Below are 16,980 nucleotides of genomic sequence, written 5' to 3'. Positions count from 1 at the left end.
AGGTGAGGAACTAGCCTACCGTGAGCTAATGGGCGATGGTGAAGGCCGCCCACCCCCGATTGATGAATGCGTCATTGCCTTCTCTCCTCGTAGTCATCCTCCAGTTACATCTAGTGTTGGTGGTGACGATGATGTTGGAAGGGATTTCTCCGAACCACTTGACGAAAGCTTGAGGGATCATGAGCCCGCCGAAGGTGAGCTTGAAGATGATGCGGAGGAAGTGGTATGGCCCTACGTCATCATGGAAGTGGACGACGTTAGCCGGCCTTCCACGACGCTTCTTCGCCGGTCCCTCGCCGGGAACCTCAGCAGGTGACCCAAGCATGATCTTCTCAGTCTTCCACAAGAACACATGTCATTAGAGGTGTGCCTGCTCACAAGTAATTTAGATTAAAATAGATATTGATAACATTAGTAAGGCCTCATACATTGCCTCACACAGAAGACATAGGGAGCGACCACAAACTAAGTGTAGTGTGCAACGACTGTGGCACATATGACTAAGTTTGAGGCCATCACCTAGCCTTCCATTGTGCCTTTGTTGAATCATTGGCCAACGCAAATGAGGCCTCATACATTTGGTCACATGGTAGGCAGAGGGACTATCCCGAAACTAAGTCTAGTGTGCAATGAATATGGCACACACGACTAAGTTTGAAGGCAGCTGTTGTCGTCAGAAACCCACCGGCGGGCAGCGACGGGCAACACCGTAGAGCCGGGAACAACCTAGAGCTGCGGCTGGCTGAGGTCCCTCCGAGCGACGGCCCGCAAAGCCTTCTGGTCACACGTCCGATGCTGATGCAAGGGCGTGCCACCTGACCTATACCCGGTCGGGGAAGGTGATGGAGATGCCTCGCTTAGTTTCCTGCATGGCATACACGTAAACATTAAATACGAGCCTCGATCGGCTCTCGAGGTTGTCTCGTGAATCGGCTCAAGGAGCCGATCCACCCATGATTCGTACGGGGTGCACGAATATATGGCGGTCCTGCTTGATCAAGATAAAGCTAATGAGATCTACGACGATTTAGGGTTTTCACCGCATAATCGGATCATCCTACTCCGAGGTTGGGCCTCGCGGCCACGCACGGTGATCGTAAGCCGATCCTAAACAAGGCCTAAAAACCAACACGAAGTTGATCCCCGGAACATCCTGTTTAGGACTAGCGAACGACACCCTACGTGCCGCTGGATCCTCCCCCTTTGTAAGGCCTAACTATTGCGGATATTAAACTAATCCTTGTAGAACAAGGAGCAACCGTAACGGATCAGATCTACTAAATAATGATCAAGCGGGGTGCCGCCCCCACACCTAAGATAGGTGTGAGGGCGGCTAGACATGCAAGGGTTGCACTACGATAGCATGTTACGCGAAGAACTATGCTAACCCTAACATATCTATGATAACTACGTTGCTCGCCATCAACAAGGCTTCAGTACGAACAACGCATGAACAACGTGGAGCTTGTCTGCCTAGATCGCAAGATGCGATCTAGGCAGCATGTCGCTACCGGTAGAAACCCTCGAGACGAAGGAGTTGGCGATGCGCCGAGATTGATTTGTTTGGTTGAACGTTTGTTGTTGTTTATTCCATAAACCCTAGATACATATTTATAGTCCAAGGGACTTTCTAACTTTAGACGTGCACCTAACCGTGCACGGGCAAAACTCTAACTAATCGACACGTAACCTAATATATTACAGATACAAGGGCAAACTAGCCCAAACTCGGCATAACGAGCCGATTCACATAATTCTTCCATGTATATTTCCTTAAGTCCATCTTGATCGCGGCCCACCTCTTGACTCGGTCAAATTCTGGTGATAACACATGCCCCCTGGTTTTGGAATTGGTAATTCCAAAATCACTCTGCTTTCCTTCGTCGGGTCATGTCGTGGCGGAACCGTTGCGGTATCCTTCATCATGATGCCTTGCCTTCTCAACTTCTCCGCGTGACCCGGCAGTTTTTTTTTCTTTAGGCACCACTTCCTCGGAAGCTGCTGTGGCATTGAATTTCCACTATATCCCCTTTTATTTAACCGCTATGAACAGTTCTCCTCTGCATCTCCTTCGCATTAGCACTCCAAAAGCCCTCCTGCGCCACCATGTCTTCTTCCTCCTCTGCTCCATCGGATCTTTCCAGCCAGTCCTCCCCTTCCCGTGAGCCGACGCCAGAGCCGACCCAGGAGGAAGTCCACGCGGCGAACACCCGCCGCGCCATCGAAGCTGGGGAGGAGTCCAGCCACGACTTCTCCGTCTGGTCCGAGGACGATAAGTCCTCGACCGACGGGGAAGGCGACCTCTGCTTCCTCGCCGTCGGGGAAACGGAGGAGGAGAGCGATGATGATCGCTTCTCCTACGACTTCACCTCTTCCGAGGAGGAGGAGGAGGAGCAGGAAGAGGAGGAGGATGACACCTCCTCCGACGAGCCGCCAGCCAAGCGGTTCTGCCCCTGGCCGGGCAACCTCAGCGACTTCGACAGCGACGATGACGCTGACGAAGAAGATGAGGACAATGAGGGCCCGGTCGGCGGCCACTGGAGCGACGACGAGCCCGTCGGGAGCAGCGCCGACAGCGGCGACGACGGCGACGACGAGGGCAGCGACGGCCCGTAGATAGGACCTCTAGTATAGGGCCAGTAGCAGTAGATGGGGCAATGTATCCCCTAGTATTTCCTTTTGAGAGCAATCAGCTCTTTATGTAAGAAATCTCGCATATCAATGAAGAACTTTTCCCCAATTTGATTTTGCCGATTTCCTTTGAGCTTAATTTAGCCGATTCCCTCTCATACTGACCTTGCCGATTCGCCCCCTTTGCCAATGCGTAATGAGCCGATAGCAACGCATCGGTCCTTTACAATTCTCCCTTCAACTGATGATTTTGAAATCTGGTGGATAATGTAGAATCTTCAGGGAAGCTTTTGAATTCTTCCAACCAAACCTCATGGTCTTCTTTAGCACTCATCATCTGTGAAGAAGGTTGCAACGAAAGATCAGCCGATGGTATCCCAATCGGCTTCTGAACAAAGCAAAACAAAACATCCACCAGGCCTGCTGCCCCCCGAGCCTTACTCGAGGCGGGAATGTCAGAGAGGATGCGCCAAAGCCGATCACCTTTCTTCCTCAGACAGCCGATACACCCTTTTTGTCAACACGGCTGAACTAGTATCAAAGATTGGAGATCCTCGACAAGAAGGTTCAGGAACCCGGATCGGCTCGAAACAGCTGAAGAAGTTCTCATTGTTTTACTCCACGAAGAAGCAGAAGGCCCCACAGCTGAACTGGATTTGGTGGAGATCCGGTAAACCTCGCATAATTGCACTAGAGTCGATGGCTGCACATCGGCTTCGCTTCTTGCGCAATTTTTTTTTTATTTGGCCGATTTTTCTTAATCGGCCCCCCAATGTTTCAATGCACGCATGTTTACACACGCTTATCTGCACATGTTCATCTGACTGTATGCCCCCCGAGCCGAATCTGCCAAATAACTGCAGATATCGGTTTCTATGGTTAGCCAGGGCACTGCACTTGCACGTCGGCTCCGTAAGGATTCGTGCTGGCTTTCATCTGCCGACGTGGCCGCTGCCCCGTGGATCGATGCTGAACACAAGCAGAACACGTGGTGAAGATAATTTTGGCCGATTGCTGGAATCGGCCTCCATATCCATTGAAGTGTTGACTGAAGGTTCTGTAATGCTCCTTCATAATTTTTTGGGGCCGATCACAAGGATCAGCCTCGCCCCATTTGCTCATTGCTTTGCCTCAGCTACATGGTCAGGCCAGTGGATAAAACCAGCTTAACCCTTCCCTTCGTCACGTCGATGCGCTCGCAGTCGTCCAAATTGATACCTGAGAGGGGTTCTTGGCTCTCGTTGCTTCCCATGCGTTCATGCCGGCCGTTGAAATTTCGGCTGAATCATCGGCTCGGACGACTTCTACCTCATCTCCATCCCACTGTATTATGCATTGGTGCATCGTGGAGGGAATGCAGCGGTTGGCGTGGATCCAATCTCTTCCTAGCGTAACGAGCATAAGTGCTCGTGCTATCGACGATGAAGAACGTTGTAGGGATAGTTTTCCTTCCTACGGTCAGATCCACGTTCAGAACACCTTGTGCGTCAAACGCTTGGCCGTTGAAATCGCTCAATGTCACGTTGGTCTTGATTAGATCTGAACTAGAGCGTCCCAGCCGACGTAGCATAGAGTACGGCATGATGTTGACTGCCGCTCCAGTGTCCACCAGCATCTTATTTACAGGCCTCCCATCGATATAACCTCGCAAATACAAGGCCTTCAGATGTCTGTAGCTTCTTTCTCGTGGCTTCTCAAAGATAACCGGGCGTGCCAGAATGTGTTGTCGTCAGAAATCCACCGGCGGGCAGCGACGGGCAACACCGTAGAGCCGGGAACAACCTAGAGCTGCGGCTGGCTGAGGTCCCTCCGAGCGACGGCCCGCAAAGCCTTCCGGTCACACGTCCGATGCTGATGCAAGGGCGTGCCACCTGACCTATACCTGGTCAGGAAGGTGATGGAGATGCCTCGCTTAGTTTCCTGCATGGCATACACGTAAACATTAAATACGAGCCTCGATCGGCTCTCAGGTTGTCCTGTGAATCGGCTCAAGGAGCCGATCCACCCATGATTCATACGGGGTGCACGAATATATGGCGGTCCTGCTTGATCAAGATAAAGCTAATGAGATCTACGACGATTTAGGGTTTTCACCGCATAATCGGATCATCCTACTCCAGGTTGGGCCTCGCGGCCACGCACGGTGATCGTAAGCCGATCCTAAACAAGGCCTAAAAACCAACACGAAGTTGATCCCCGGAACATCCTGTTTAGGACTAGCGAACGACACCCTACGTGCCGCTGGATCCTCCCCCCCTTTGTAAGGCCTAACTATTGCGGATATTAAACTAATCCTTGTAGAACAAGGAGCAACCGTAACGGATCAGATCTACTAAATAATGATCAAGCGGGGTGCCGCCCCCACACCTAAGATAGGTGTGAGGGCGGCTAGACATGCAAGGGTTGCACTACGATAGCATGTTACGCGAAGAACTATGCTAACCCTAACATATCTATGATAACTACGTTGCTCGCCATCAACAAGGCTTCAGTACGAACAACGCATGAACAACGTGGAGCTTGTGCTGCCTAGATCGCAAGATGCGATCTAGGCAGCATGTCGCTTACCGGTAGAAACCCTCGAGACGAAGGAGTTGGCGATGCGCCGAGATTGATTTGTTTGGTTGAACGTTTGTTGTTGTTTATTCCATAAACCCTAGATACATATTTATAGTCCAAGGGACTTTCTAACTTTAGACGTGCACCTAACCGTGCACGGGCAAAACTCTAACTAATCGACACGTAACCTAATATATTACAGATACAAGGGCAAACTAGCCCAAACTCAGCATAACAGGCCGATTCACGTAATTCTTCCATGTATATTTCCTTAAGTCCATCTTGATCGCGGCCCACCTCTTGACTCGGTCAAATTCTGGTGATAACAGCAGCACCTTGCCTTCCATTGTGCCTTTATTGAATCATTGGCCAATGCACTAGATACACCAAAATGAGGCATCATATCTAGGATCACACGGCAGACAGAAGGAATGTCCCCAAACTAAGTCTAGTATGCAACGAATATGACACACATGACTAAGTTTGAGGGCAGCACCATGCCTTTCGTTGTGCTATTGTTCAATCATTGGCCAATGCAGAACGGAAGAAACATAAACATGCAAAGCAAGGTAGCAGAGGCCTCATACTTTGAGGACATATGGAGGAGATGTTTGATCAGAACCAATGACATGGTCATGTTCAGTCATGCCATATGTTCTGATCAATCATCTCCTCATACTATGATCCTAGATTATAATCACCGGTCTACTTTTATCAGAAAGAACCATAAGTAGCAGTTCAAATTGAGTACGTTATGAGTGGTACTTAGGGTAAATTACAAATTCTACCTAGGGTACATTATAAATTCTCCTACAGTACATCTAGAACACATTCATCACACATCACAAACAGCCCTGATCCTCTAGAGCTTATCCTTGATTGCAAAGTTCACTTGAAGCAGATCGTATATGTCATACTCTAGCTTTGTCTTCTCAGTCTCCAAATCCTTTCTTTCTGCCTTCCATCCATGTTTCTTAGCCCTCATCACTTGTGCTTGTGTTCTCTGCAGATTCTTGAGCAGAGCAACTTCGTTCTTCAAGTCCTCCCACTTCTCTTGTGTCTGAACAAACTATCGTGACTCAGCTTAATCTTTCGCACAACAATCACAATAGGCTAAACCCCAACACAAAAAATCCTTCCCCTCTTAGCATGCATAGTAAAATCTGACAGTTTCACCAATCGACAGTCCGATCTACGAACGATCTACCACGATTGGAGATTAGAGTAACAGATCTAAGCAAATCGATATCGTGAACAGCAAGAACTGGACAAGAACAGCAAGCAATGACGATGAACACCTTGCAAACATCTATCCAAACCCTATCCTAATGGAAACCCTAGCTGATCTAATGTGCATGTCGTCGCAAATGCCCGAGCATGGCCTTTTCTGGCACAACGAGTAAGAAGGTGAGAAGCATAGGTCTTTACCGTCATTTTTCCGGCCGAGGATGAGGTCGAGTTTGCGGCCAAACTCGAGATGCCGATGAAGACCGTGGAGCAGGTTGCGGGCGATGTCACGGTGCTGCTCGTCGATGTCTCCTCCTCCGGTATCGGTGCTCCTCCTTGCGTCGGTGCGGCGGATTGGTCAGCGGGAGGGGAACCACTTGGTGATGTGACAGTTTGGTGTGGTGAGAGTGAGATCGCGAGTGAGAGGAAGAAGAGGGGAGCGGTGAGGCTAATTATGGCGCATGTTCCCGAAGGGACGCGACGTTTCCGTCTCCCTTCCCTACGTGTGCAACCTTCTGGCCACAACTGGCTGGGCTCCAGAGAAACTGCCATTCCATGCGTTCCTCTAGAGCCTGTCCCAGAGGTGCTTTGAGAACCGGTTCATGCAACAACGCAGACAATTAAATAGGCCGAAAATTGTTAGACCGCTGCCCTCAGCGAAGGACCGTCCAGGCTACCAAATGCACCCCTAAGACCATCTCCAACAGGCGCACTAAATCTTGGCGTTGTAAAAGCGCTTTGCAGCGCGTTCTATCCATGTTTTGCGCGCGAGGATATATTCACCTTCAACAGAAGCTCTAAATCTTGGAGCTGTAAAAATCCGTAGTTGTTTCTGCGCGCGACTTATACAGCGCGCTCTTTCCGGCGCGGTAGATATAATACACGACATAGCGTTTTTGCCCAAATTATATTTTACAACACCAATTGCAGCACCTGTTGGAGCATTATTTTACGCTCGCGCGCTAAACTAATCATTTTTTTGAATCAATAATCCTACACCTACGGGCTCTCCTTACGGACTATGCTTACGGGCAAGATGTGGCCTGCTATGGTTGGGCCTGGTTTGGGGTTGGTTAATTTTGTAGCAGATCACAGCACACAACTACTTAACACGTCACCCCCCCCCCCCGTAAGTCCATTTTGTAAACAATGTGCCCGTAGATGTAGCATTACTGTTTTTGAATACAAGGCGGGATAGAGGGCATGTTAGAGATACTCTCATTGCGCGTTCCAGACTCACATGGTCACACCCGATTACCGTCCCAAACACTTCACTTTTATGTCCAGATGAACAGCCGCCGCCGCCGCCTGTCCTCCCCCACATCGCCGGCGACGACGCCGCCGCTGGAGGACGAAAATCTCCTCCTAGAGATTCTCCTCCGCCTCTCCCCGCTACCTTCGTCACTCCTCCGCGCTTCCCTCGTCTGTAAGTGCTGGCGCCGCCTCGTCTCCGACCCCAGATTCCTCCGCCGCTTCCGCGCCCACCACCGCAAACCCCCACTGCTTGGCTTTTTCATCCCATTCGTGGATGGAATCTCCTTCAAACCCATGCTACCCACGCCGGACCACATCCCCGCCTGGCGCTTCTACCTGCAGAAGAACCGCAACGAGATGTGGAGCTTCTTCGGCTGCCGCCATGGCCTCGCCCTCGTCATCAACCGGACGTGGCTGGAGGCCATCGTATGGGACCCCATCACCGGCCACCAGCGCTGCGTGGCCTTTCCACCTAGCTTCGACGAAAACCATGGGAAGTTGGTCAGAAACGCCGCGCTGCTCTGCGCATCCGGTGAAAATCATGACCACGTGCACGGCGATTGCGGCTCGCATCCATTTAAGTTAGTACTGGTGCGCGACGCCGGCACGATTGATGAGACCCCAGGTGCATCGGTTTGCCTCTATGATTCAGAATCCACCGTGTGGGCAAATGTGATCTCAGTAGCCACTACACATGGGAATATTAATGAAACGAGTCCCAGCGTCCTGGTTGGTAATGCACTTCATTGGTTGCTTATTGGGGGTGAAATCCTTCAATTTGATTTTGAAAGGCAGAGCTTAGTGGTGATCACCAGACCTGCAGCAGTATTCCATTGTGAGAAGTATGGCCGCTTTCAGATCTTGCGGACACGGGAAAACCGGCTTGGCCTTGCGGTGTTGACAGAGATGGGCATGGAAATATGGGAGAGGAAAGGCAATGCTGACAGTGTTAATATCAGATGGGTGTTACAGCAAACCATCAAACTTGACAAGCTCCCCCAACTGGTACCGCCGATTAATACATCACTTCTCTATATAATGGGGTTTGATGAGGACAACAATGCCATATTTCTTTCTATGGGCCTTGGCCGAACCTTGATGATCCAACTTGAGTCGATGCAGTTCAGAAGAATTTTATTAAATAGTTACTGCCAGTGTTATCCCTACAAAAATTTCTATACCCCAGGTAATATCCGTCTCTACGTTGGATATGTATCATAATTTGGTTACCCTTTTGAGAATCAATCAGTTACTTTTGGTAATATTGTTCATGTCTGTAATGAATATTAGCTAAATGATTTTGTACTTTGCTATGAATCAAAATAAATAACAGCTCATGTTAAGCTATTATCATCGTTTCACTATGATAGTTCGTTTATCCGTATTCCGTCTAGGTCGACTCATGCCTTAAAGTTCGCGCTCGGACTACACAAGTGTCGTTGGCTTCACAACCATATAGAGCCGTGCTTCTTTGTGACACATGACACTCTGTGTTCGTTGGAGGTATTATATTTTTGGGAGGTGGCTCAATTAGTTTGGTAAACAAGAGCTTTGTTGTGTTTCATAGTTTCATTAGTGAGTGTTTAGAGATTTTTAGCAACGTTGCGCTGTGAGGTGATACAGTCTGATGTTGTCTGCCCATAATAGTATGACTGGAGATGGAAGTGTTCACCTGTATGTATCTGCTGTAGTTTCTAGCACAGCTACTTAGCACTTAGTAGTTGGAATTTCTCAAAATCTGAACTTGAACCATCTTAAATATTTACCCAGTGACTTGATTGGCACAGTCAGAGGCTTAAAAGTAGTCATGTTCTTCCATTCAATACTTTCCTTTTCTCTGTACTATATTATCTATCTCTATTATCTTGCTGGTGGTAGTCATACAATCTGATAGTGGCTACATATATCCTAGCTTATGAAATAACTAGCGGAGTTCTATTAAGCTTTTGTCGAAGAGTCCTGCTAGTGATGAGTTCATTTCAAACGGACATTTTTTTTTAAACCTCCATAAGGCCTGATTATTGATAATTATCCGTACTCGTTTGAACTATTTGGTCGTATTTGGTCCATTCGAATTTACTTGTAAGTTAATACTCATTTGAACTAAAACTTTATCTCCCTAATCAGCTAAACCAGTTTGAATATGTCCATCACTACAAGGTAAATGAGTATTACTGTTTTGAGTAGTTCCCCTTGTACTTGGCATCTTCCTCTACCTCTTCGTAACATTTGGTATCCGTTGGATCGTGGGAGAAGATGGCCCCCTGCTGGTTTGTTTCTCTTGGCGTTTGCCATGGTGTTGATTTCCATGTCCAGAGTATCTTTTGTGTGTCGTGCATCTCCGGCCTGTTCATGCTTCGTCTCCAGTGTCTCCAATTCCACTCTGGCCGCCAGGGGGCTTGCTTTTGTAGGGGATGGTTGAGGACTGGTTGAAAGCTTTGTTTTGGCAAGGTGTGAGAGGGGAGAAGCGGTTGGCCCGGGTGAAAACCTTGCCCGGCTGGTCTGGTGCCAGCGACGATGACACCTGTGGGTGCCATTCTTTGAGGCGTCATTGAGGTGCCTCCGCTTAGCTCCCATTCTTGGTCTTGTGTTTCTAGGTGAAAACCTCGCTTCTCCTGGGGCGGGCGACGGCGGCATTCTGGTGCTTGAGAGGCGTCGTCTTGGAACCTAGACCCTTGACAGTTTGTTCTGCACTCCTGGTGGTTTTCGTGAGCCGGTGGTAATGCTCGAGATGAAGACATCATGGTGATCCCGGTGAAGGTGGTGGCTGGATCCGGCAACGTCCTCAGTGCTTCAGTGGATAGAGGATGAAGATATCAAGCCCAGGACATTTTAATTTCTTTGCTGTCAGTGCTTGGTGTAGTATTTATCTTTCTCTTTTTAGTTAGGCGGTGTTCTTCTCTTTTGTGCTTCTTTTGTAAGATGGTATCCCCAGCATGCTCGATATCTGTACTCTGGCGGGTTGAGGGCTTTGTTAATTCAAAGTCGGGCTCGTGGAGCCTTCTGTCTAAAAAAAAACCCTCTTTGTAACATTGCACAAAGCTAATAATTTTCTCAAATTATACAAGCGCATTGTGGTGGGCTGGTCTAACAGTTGCACCTTTGGGCTCTCTTATAAATTTGTCTTTTCAAATTTGGGTTGATTTATTGGATTTTTTTCTTGCAGGCAGAGGAATTGGTGGTGGAAGTGGAATTGAAATGCTGCATAATACATGAGGCGATCATCCTGAAAGGTCTGCTATGTGCCGTGCTGGCTGAAAAGGTGTCTTGTGTTTATTTTATTATTATTTTCTTGTAATTTTCTTAATTATTAGTTCATTTGTCCAACAAGTTCATCAACTCTTTAGTCATTTTTTATCAATATTTTCTTCAGCTTCCTGGAATAGTTTGATGGGATGAAATGCATTAGTACAACTCAGTACTTACCCCTTTTGTATTCACCACCTTTATCATATTCTCGTAGAAATACATTCTTATTTTCTTACATATCTCCACTCCGTACATCCTTTTTCCTGATCTGAATCTCTGTTAGGACCTTGAATGTGTTGAAAATGCTTCAGTCAGAAACAGGAGAGAAAACGTAAAATGCAGAATCCGCCTTCGCTGTTAGCTTCGGCAGCTGAGATATGAGCGGATAGAGTTGTGAAGATCCAAGCCAGTATTGCAGGAGTGCTGTTGCTGTGTCGGACTAGCTACAGTTAACCATTTTCCTGTTTTAATCAGTTGCGTTAATCTTAGGAAACATGGAGGAGATGTAAACACTGTCAGCGCGTGGCTGTATAACCCGAGTCTATTAGGAGACAAAGTAAGATCGAAGAAAGACTTCAATTTTATCTTTTTATTTACCTCTTCACAATAGGAGTAAAAATCCTAGCGAAGAACCGTATCCTCTTTCCCTTGCTCAGAATCTTACTAATTATCCCCAGTCCTAGCAGGATCCTATGGATTATGCCCAGCCCTACCGGGATGCTGACAATCTCTCCCCATCTGTGCTAGTACATTAAATCCAGTTTATCCTAAGCTATAGCAGAATGAAATAATTTTCATGTGTTGTGCTTTGTGAATGTTGTGAAACCAATCTCTATAAATGTGAAGTGGTTCCTCAACGTTTGAGCTAGCTGAAAAATGATAGCCTTTGAACCTGTGAGTAATGAAATTTGGTTGGGCTAATACGATTGTCTGCTCTGCTGTCACAGGATTCCGAAGCTGCTTTTGAAGTGCCAAGATGAGTTCCTTGGTGGCCCGTGAAGTATTGACTGTTCATTGCAAATGTCAACCCCATCGTGTGCTGTAGAACTCTGTAGTTTTGGTATAATTCACCTCTATGGCTCTGGTGTATCTTTGTTATATTCGTTGATCAGCCGAAATTTGAGTTCACTTTAGTCAATGCAATAGACTCGACTCTTCCACCTGTTTATGCAAGTAATACCATGCTTCATGGTTGCTTTTATTGGTTTTTGCTGACAAAGCTTGGCCCACCGGATCTTGATCGGGCTTTCTGTCCTGTACCGCCTGACTAATTGGCCTGCTCAGTTAATCGTTTCGATATTGAGCATTTGGCCTCTGTTAATTCGTTCCGATATTTGATTTGCTTGCAGTGCCACTGCTTGCGGTTTTGATTTAGAGAAAAATTAGGTGTCGACGTCTTGTATGTTCAAGGCTGAGTATAGTTCACTACAGTACCTTTACAAGATGCTTGGACAAGATAAATTTCAGCCTCGAATGTTGCTGGGCCACTCCGGCAGTAGCTTCTACTGATGTATCAGTTTTTGATTTGTAGTGATTGGTGAGCTATCCTCTTCTCCTTTCCCCCTTGATCTGATGGAGAAGCGTGTTACAAGTATGACGACTCAAATCTGTTGGATGCTGACTGCTGAATGCTTGTTGTTATCCATCTTTTCGTCTGAAGAAAAGCAGGAACAGGGTGTGTCCAAATAGGAGCACATCATCAATTATTAGACGTAAACAAAAGAAGGGTTGAACATTAAAGAGGCGCGACGATCATATTCCCCGATTGGTAGCATGAGGAAGGATAAGATACCGTTTGCCCCACGGTCTGATTGCGATGCAACAAGCTGCTGTATTATGCTTGAAGACTTCATGGCTGCAGTACACACACTTGCTCGAAATGTGCAAAAGAGAGCCAGAGGTAGGGCACGGCCGGTTCAGTTGCAATTAGCATTGGTGCTTCAGTCTTGTTCGCGTCAGTGTGACATAGCCAAAGAGATCAGAGAACATGGACATGTGGAGATTGAACAGAATCATAACTTGTTCCGTAAATTCATTTATCAGAATGCGGAAATATAGCATTATTCAGTGTACACTAGTGGAGACTCTTATGCAAATTAAAGAGTATACACCCAAAAAAGACAGGACTGCTAAAGAAGACCTTTGCGCGCGGGAAGGAATCGAAATACAGTTAAGCGAACTTTGACAATTTGCAGAAATTAACCATCACCACCACCCTCGATCGAGAGAGTCGAGGACGTAACAATCATCGTTGCCGAAAGTAGGTATACTGGTATAGGTAGGGGGTTTTGTGTGTGTGTTTAGAGGAGGAGCGTGGTCTCAGCGATCATGGAGGTGACGACGTAGGGGTCCATGTTGGAGGCCGGCCTGCGGTCCTCGAAGTAGCCCTTGCCCTCCTTCTCCGTGTCGCGGCCCACGCGGATGGACGCACCGCGGTTCGCGACGCCCTGCAGGTCGAAGCCAGTCAGTCAATTACAGGTGCATGAGCAAAGATGAGACACGCGAATTGTAGACGAAGACGACGACCCATACCCATTTGAATGTGTTGATGTCGGCGGTCTCGTGGTGTCCGGTGAGGCGGCGCTCGTTGCCCTCGCCGTAGGCGGCGATGTGCTCCGGGTGCCTCTTGCCGAGCTTCTCGATGGCCTTCTTGATCACCTCGAACCCTCCGGCCTCCCTCATGGACTTGGTGCTGTAGTTGGTGTGCGCGCCGGCGCCGTTCCAGTCGCCGGGGATCGGCTTCGGGTCCAGGGACAGCACAACTCCTGCAACCTCTGTGATCCTCTGCAATCCATCAATTCAGCATCAAATCAGAGTCAGTCAGTTGCATTGCACCTGAGTGATTCTCGCTGAGAATCGAATATATTCCGAAGACACTGACCTCGAGGATGTAGCGGGCCACCCACAGCTGGTCGGAGGCGGCGATCCCGACGGACGGGCCAACTTGGAACTCCCACTGTCACACGCAGAATCGGGTTCACAGTCAGAGTTGGCGCGGCACACGCAACTGGAAGTGTTTAGCAAGTTGCTGCAAGATGATGTGTATACCTGGCCGGGCATGACCTCCCCGTTGATGCCGCTGATGTTGATCCCGGCGTAGAGGCAGGCCTTGTAGTGAGCGTCAACGATGTCACGGCCGAACGCCTTGTCCGCGCCGGCGGCGCAGTAGTAGGGGCCCTGAGGACCAGGGTAGCCACCAATGGGCCAGCCAAGGGGCCAGTTCACGTCCTTCTGAAGGAGGGTGTACTCCTGCTCGATACCGTACCTGTTTTGGATTCAGAGATAAGCCTACTGTGTGTGTGTGTGCTATCATAAACAGATAAGGCAGGAAAGTGGATACAAAGGTGCCAAATGCTCTGATCACTTTTCTGGTAGTAGCTTTTCTTTTCCAGGAACTGAATTTAATGTTTTTTCTTAGCTCTTACGTTGGACATTACTTATATTTGTACTTTTCATCTGATGCAAAGTACAGTGTCTGGTAGTAATCTCCTCCTTTAGAATTTTATGTTGTATGTTTGAAACAAGAACATGACTGAAACAACACCGCAGAAAAAAGCGAAGATAACTTGAAATCTGGATAGAAGCATTCGTACCATGTCACCTCAGCTGCCACCTTAGGGTTGTCGAATATCTTGGCAGCGTTGTTCCTCTTGTTGGTGGGGATTGGCACACCTTGTGGTGTGTAGCAGTCGCACATAACCTGCAAAGAATATTCATAATTTAGAGCCAAATACAGTGGTAACATCGGTTCTGCATTGGGTGAAGCTTTTATTATTTATTTAAGCAAAGATTTATGAGTTGTGCTTGTCAAGCAGTTGACCTTTTTTTTTAAATATCACCAATCACCACTAAGAAGTTGAATCTCTCTGAACTGAAAGTTATGGGACAGCTACTAGACGGGCAACTTGTGGACTTTTGAGGTTTGTATACAACAGGACACACACACTCCACCTGGTTGTTTTGTCCACCATATCAAAGATTCAGACTTAGAAAAATAAGATGCCGATACTTAGTAAAACCGTAAAAGGGGTCTAGTTACATAAGATTTTACCCAGGTTAAAAGTTGCAAAAATATAGAATTGTATTTTTTTTTCGAAGTACATGCTGTGTCATTTCCTGTCCTCTTCACTCTTCCTACTTTAGGCCATGCCATGGTGCATAACAAGTTCGGTGTGAAACATGGAAGATGAAAGGCAGAGGAGCTTACAAGGATGTGGTCACCCCTCCTGAATGGGTCCTTGAAGATGGCTTGTGGGCTTCAGAGTCAAATAGGTAGAATAGCATGTAAGTAAACATGAGAAGAGAGTAGAAAGTAAATAAAACCATTATAAGCGGTGAGGAAACCGAGATCATACTAGAGGATGACTTCGCTGTCCTCTCCGGGAGCCTGTCCGGTGCTGGAGCCATCGTAGTTCCACTTGGGCAGCTGGCTCGCGTCGGTGATGGGGCCGTTCACCGTCTGCTCAGATCGAAAAAAAGCAGTCGGATGGTGAGAAATCGTTGCACCGGCCGGTATCTCTTGAGATTTTTCAGAAGTGTGTGTCTAGATCGAATTACTCACCCTTGCTTTGCTCCTGATGTCAACACCAGTTCCTCCAACCCTGAACAGAGAAAAACAAAGAATTACAGACGATACAAGATCGCGCAGATTAAACTCGACAGAAAAACTTCAGCGTTAGGCTTGCAGCAGAATCAAAGATCATGTATGTAGAATGTAAGTAGTGTAAAATCAAAGATCGTTTGGAAAAAAAGAATGTAAGTAGTGTAATTTCGCATGAGAGTGTGATCCATAATCTTTGGCAGGATCTTTCTTTTTCTCTGTCAAGATCGGGAGCAGATGGAAAGCAGAGGAGGATGCTAACCATAGGTACTCGACGATGATCTTGTCGGTGGTGGAGCTGAGGTCGAGGTTAATGAGGTCGGCGAGGCTGGCCATTGCTAATCGCAAAGGAGAGATGGGATGACAATGGGGAAGACGATGGGATGAGGTGTGCAGCTCGAGAAGCAGGGGATGAGGAAAAAGCCGGGGGACGCGACCGGTATTTATAGCAAGGAGTTGCCTACGGTGGCAATGGCAAGTTTCTTTTCGCAACCGCTGATAATCTGATATGATTTGTTTTTTCAGTTGTACAGACATTTTGAAAAAGATACTCTTATCTTTCTCTTTTGGACACGGCTAGAGGGCATCCGGATGCTGGTTTGTATATCTTAGCATTCACACCATAAAAGGTAAGTTTTAACAGCTATTTACCCCAGATTCAGAAAAGGAAATTTCTGGGTAGACCGTACTCACTTGAAAGCACCACACGTATATTTAACTTTTACACGAAAAAATTCAAAAAGTCATAAATGTTAAACCGTATGCCGAAACTGTTATCCGTTTTCATTATTGGACCTCTCGCGATGAGATCTTCGAAACTAGATCCCATATGTATATGTTTCAACATTTTTTTTTTTTGAAAAGCAACTCTCTTCGTGTGGAAAATCAAGTCTAGTGTTATATCAAAGCAACTTCGTACAAAGAGTTGCTTTCACTATCTTTTTTTTAAAATATTTGATAGCCTTTCTAAGATACGTAGCAACAATGTCCAATAATTTCATAGTAATGAGACTTGCAACATTGCACTACTAGTTGCCCACCATAGTTTCTCGTATTGTTGGTAACTAGAAAACTTATTAGCAGCGAAAAATATAATTTCATAACCAAATAGTACACAACATAGTGACGGTGGTACACAACTTAGACATGGTGAAACTATATTGGACAATGAACGCAACTTAATCATACTCGGTATCCAACTTAACAAGAGTGTGTATGCAACTTAATAAGAGTTGGCATGCAACTTAATAGTAGTGGGTATACAACTTATAAATAGTGGGTATGCAACTTAGTACATGTTTAAAGTAACAATTTACTGTCTACAAATACGAATTAGCAAATGTGTGAGTGAACAATTTATTGTGCACACAATACAACTTAGCTCATGTGGAACCCGTAATACCGCCGGCAAAAATACAACCTATGAAGAATTTTTGTTTCTTCATGGCAGTTGTCGCCTC

At 47.0% G+C, this 16,980-nt stretch overlaps 1 protein-coding gene across 1 annotated transcript; it reads right to left on the bottom strand.

Moving 5' to 3' along the window:
• Nucleotides 1-12,916: 12,916 nt before the first annotated feature.
• Nucleotides 12,917-15,931, bottom strand: LOC124701786 (glutamine synthetase root isozyme 1-like). Its single transcript, XM_047233882.1, has 9 exons — nt 15,783-15,931; nt 15,482-15,521; nt 15,276-15,379; nt 15,128-15,176; nt 14,514-14,620; nt 13,969-14,185; nt 13,802-13,876; nt 13,453-13,704; nt 12,917-13,367 (listed from the first exon to the last, which is right to left on the bottom strand). The coding sequence occupies exons 1-9, from the start codon at nt 15,854-15,856 to the stop codon at nt 13,221-13,223; spliced, it is 1,065 nt and encodes a 354-aa protein (XP_047089838.1). The 5' UTR covers nt 15,857-15,931; the 3' UTR covers nt 12,917-13,220.
• Between the last annotated feature and the right edge of the window lie 1,049 nt (nt 15,932-16,980).

Source organism: Lolium rigidum, chromosome 3, assembly GCF_022539505.1.
Source record: "Lolium rigidum isolate FL_2022 chromosome 3, APGP_CSIRO_Lrig_0.1, whole genome shotgun sequence".
Taxonomy (NCBI): domain Eukaryota; kingdom Viridiplantae; phylum Streptophyta; class Magnoliopsida; order Poales; family Poaceae; genus Lolium; species Lolium rigidum.
This window is presented reverse-complemented; position numbering and strand designations above follow the sequence as displayed.

Bases quoted from the DNA above. Each gene is read 5' to 3' on its own strand.
- LOC124701786 (XM_047233882.1), bottom strand. From the start codon at position 15,856: ATGGCCAGCCTCGCCGACCTCATTAACCTCGACCTCAGCTCCACCACC. The intron at 14,621-15,127 runs GTAAGCTCCTCT...TATTCTTTGCAG, and splicing joins GGAGGGGTGACCACATCCTT to GTTATGTGCGACTGCTACAC. The intron at 13,877-13,968 runs GTATACACATCA...TGCGTGTGACAG, and splicing joins GGGAGGTCATGCCCGGCCAG to TGGGAGTTCCAAGTTGGCCC.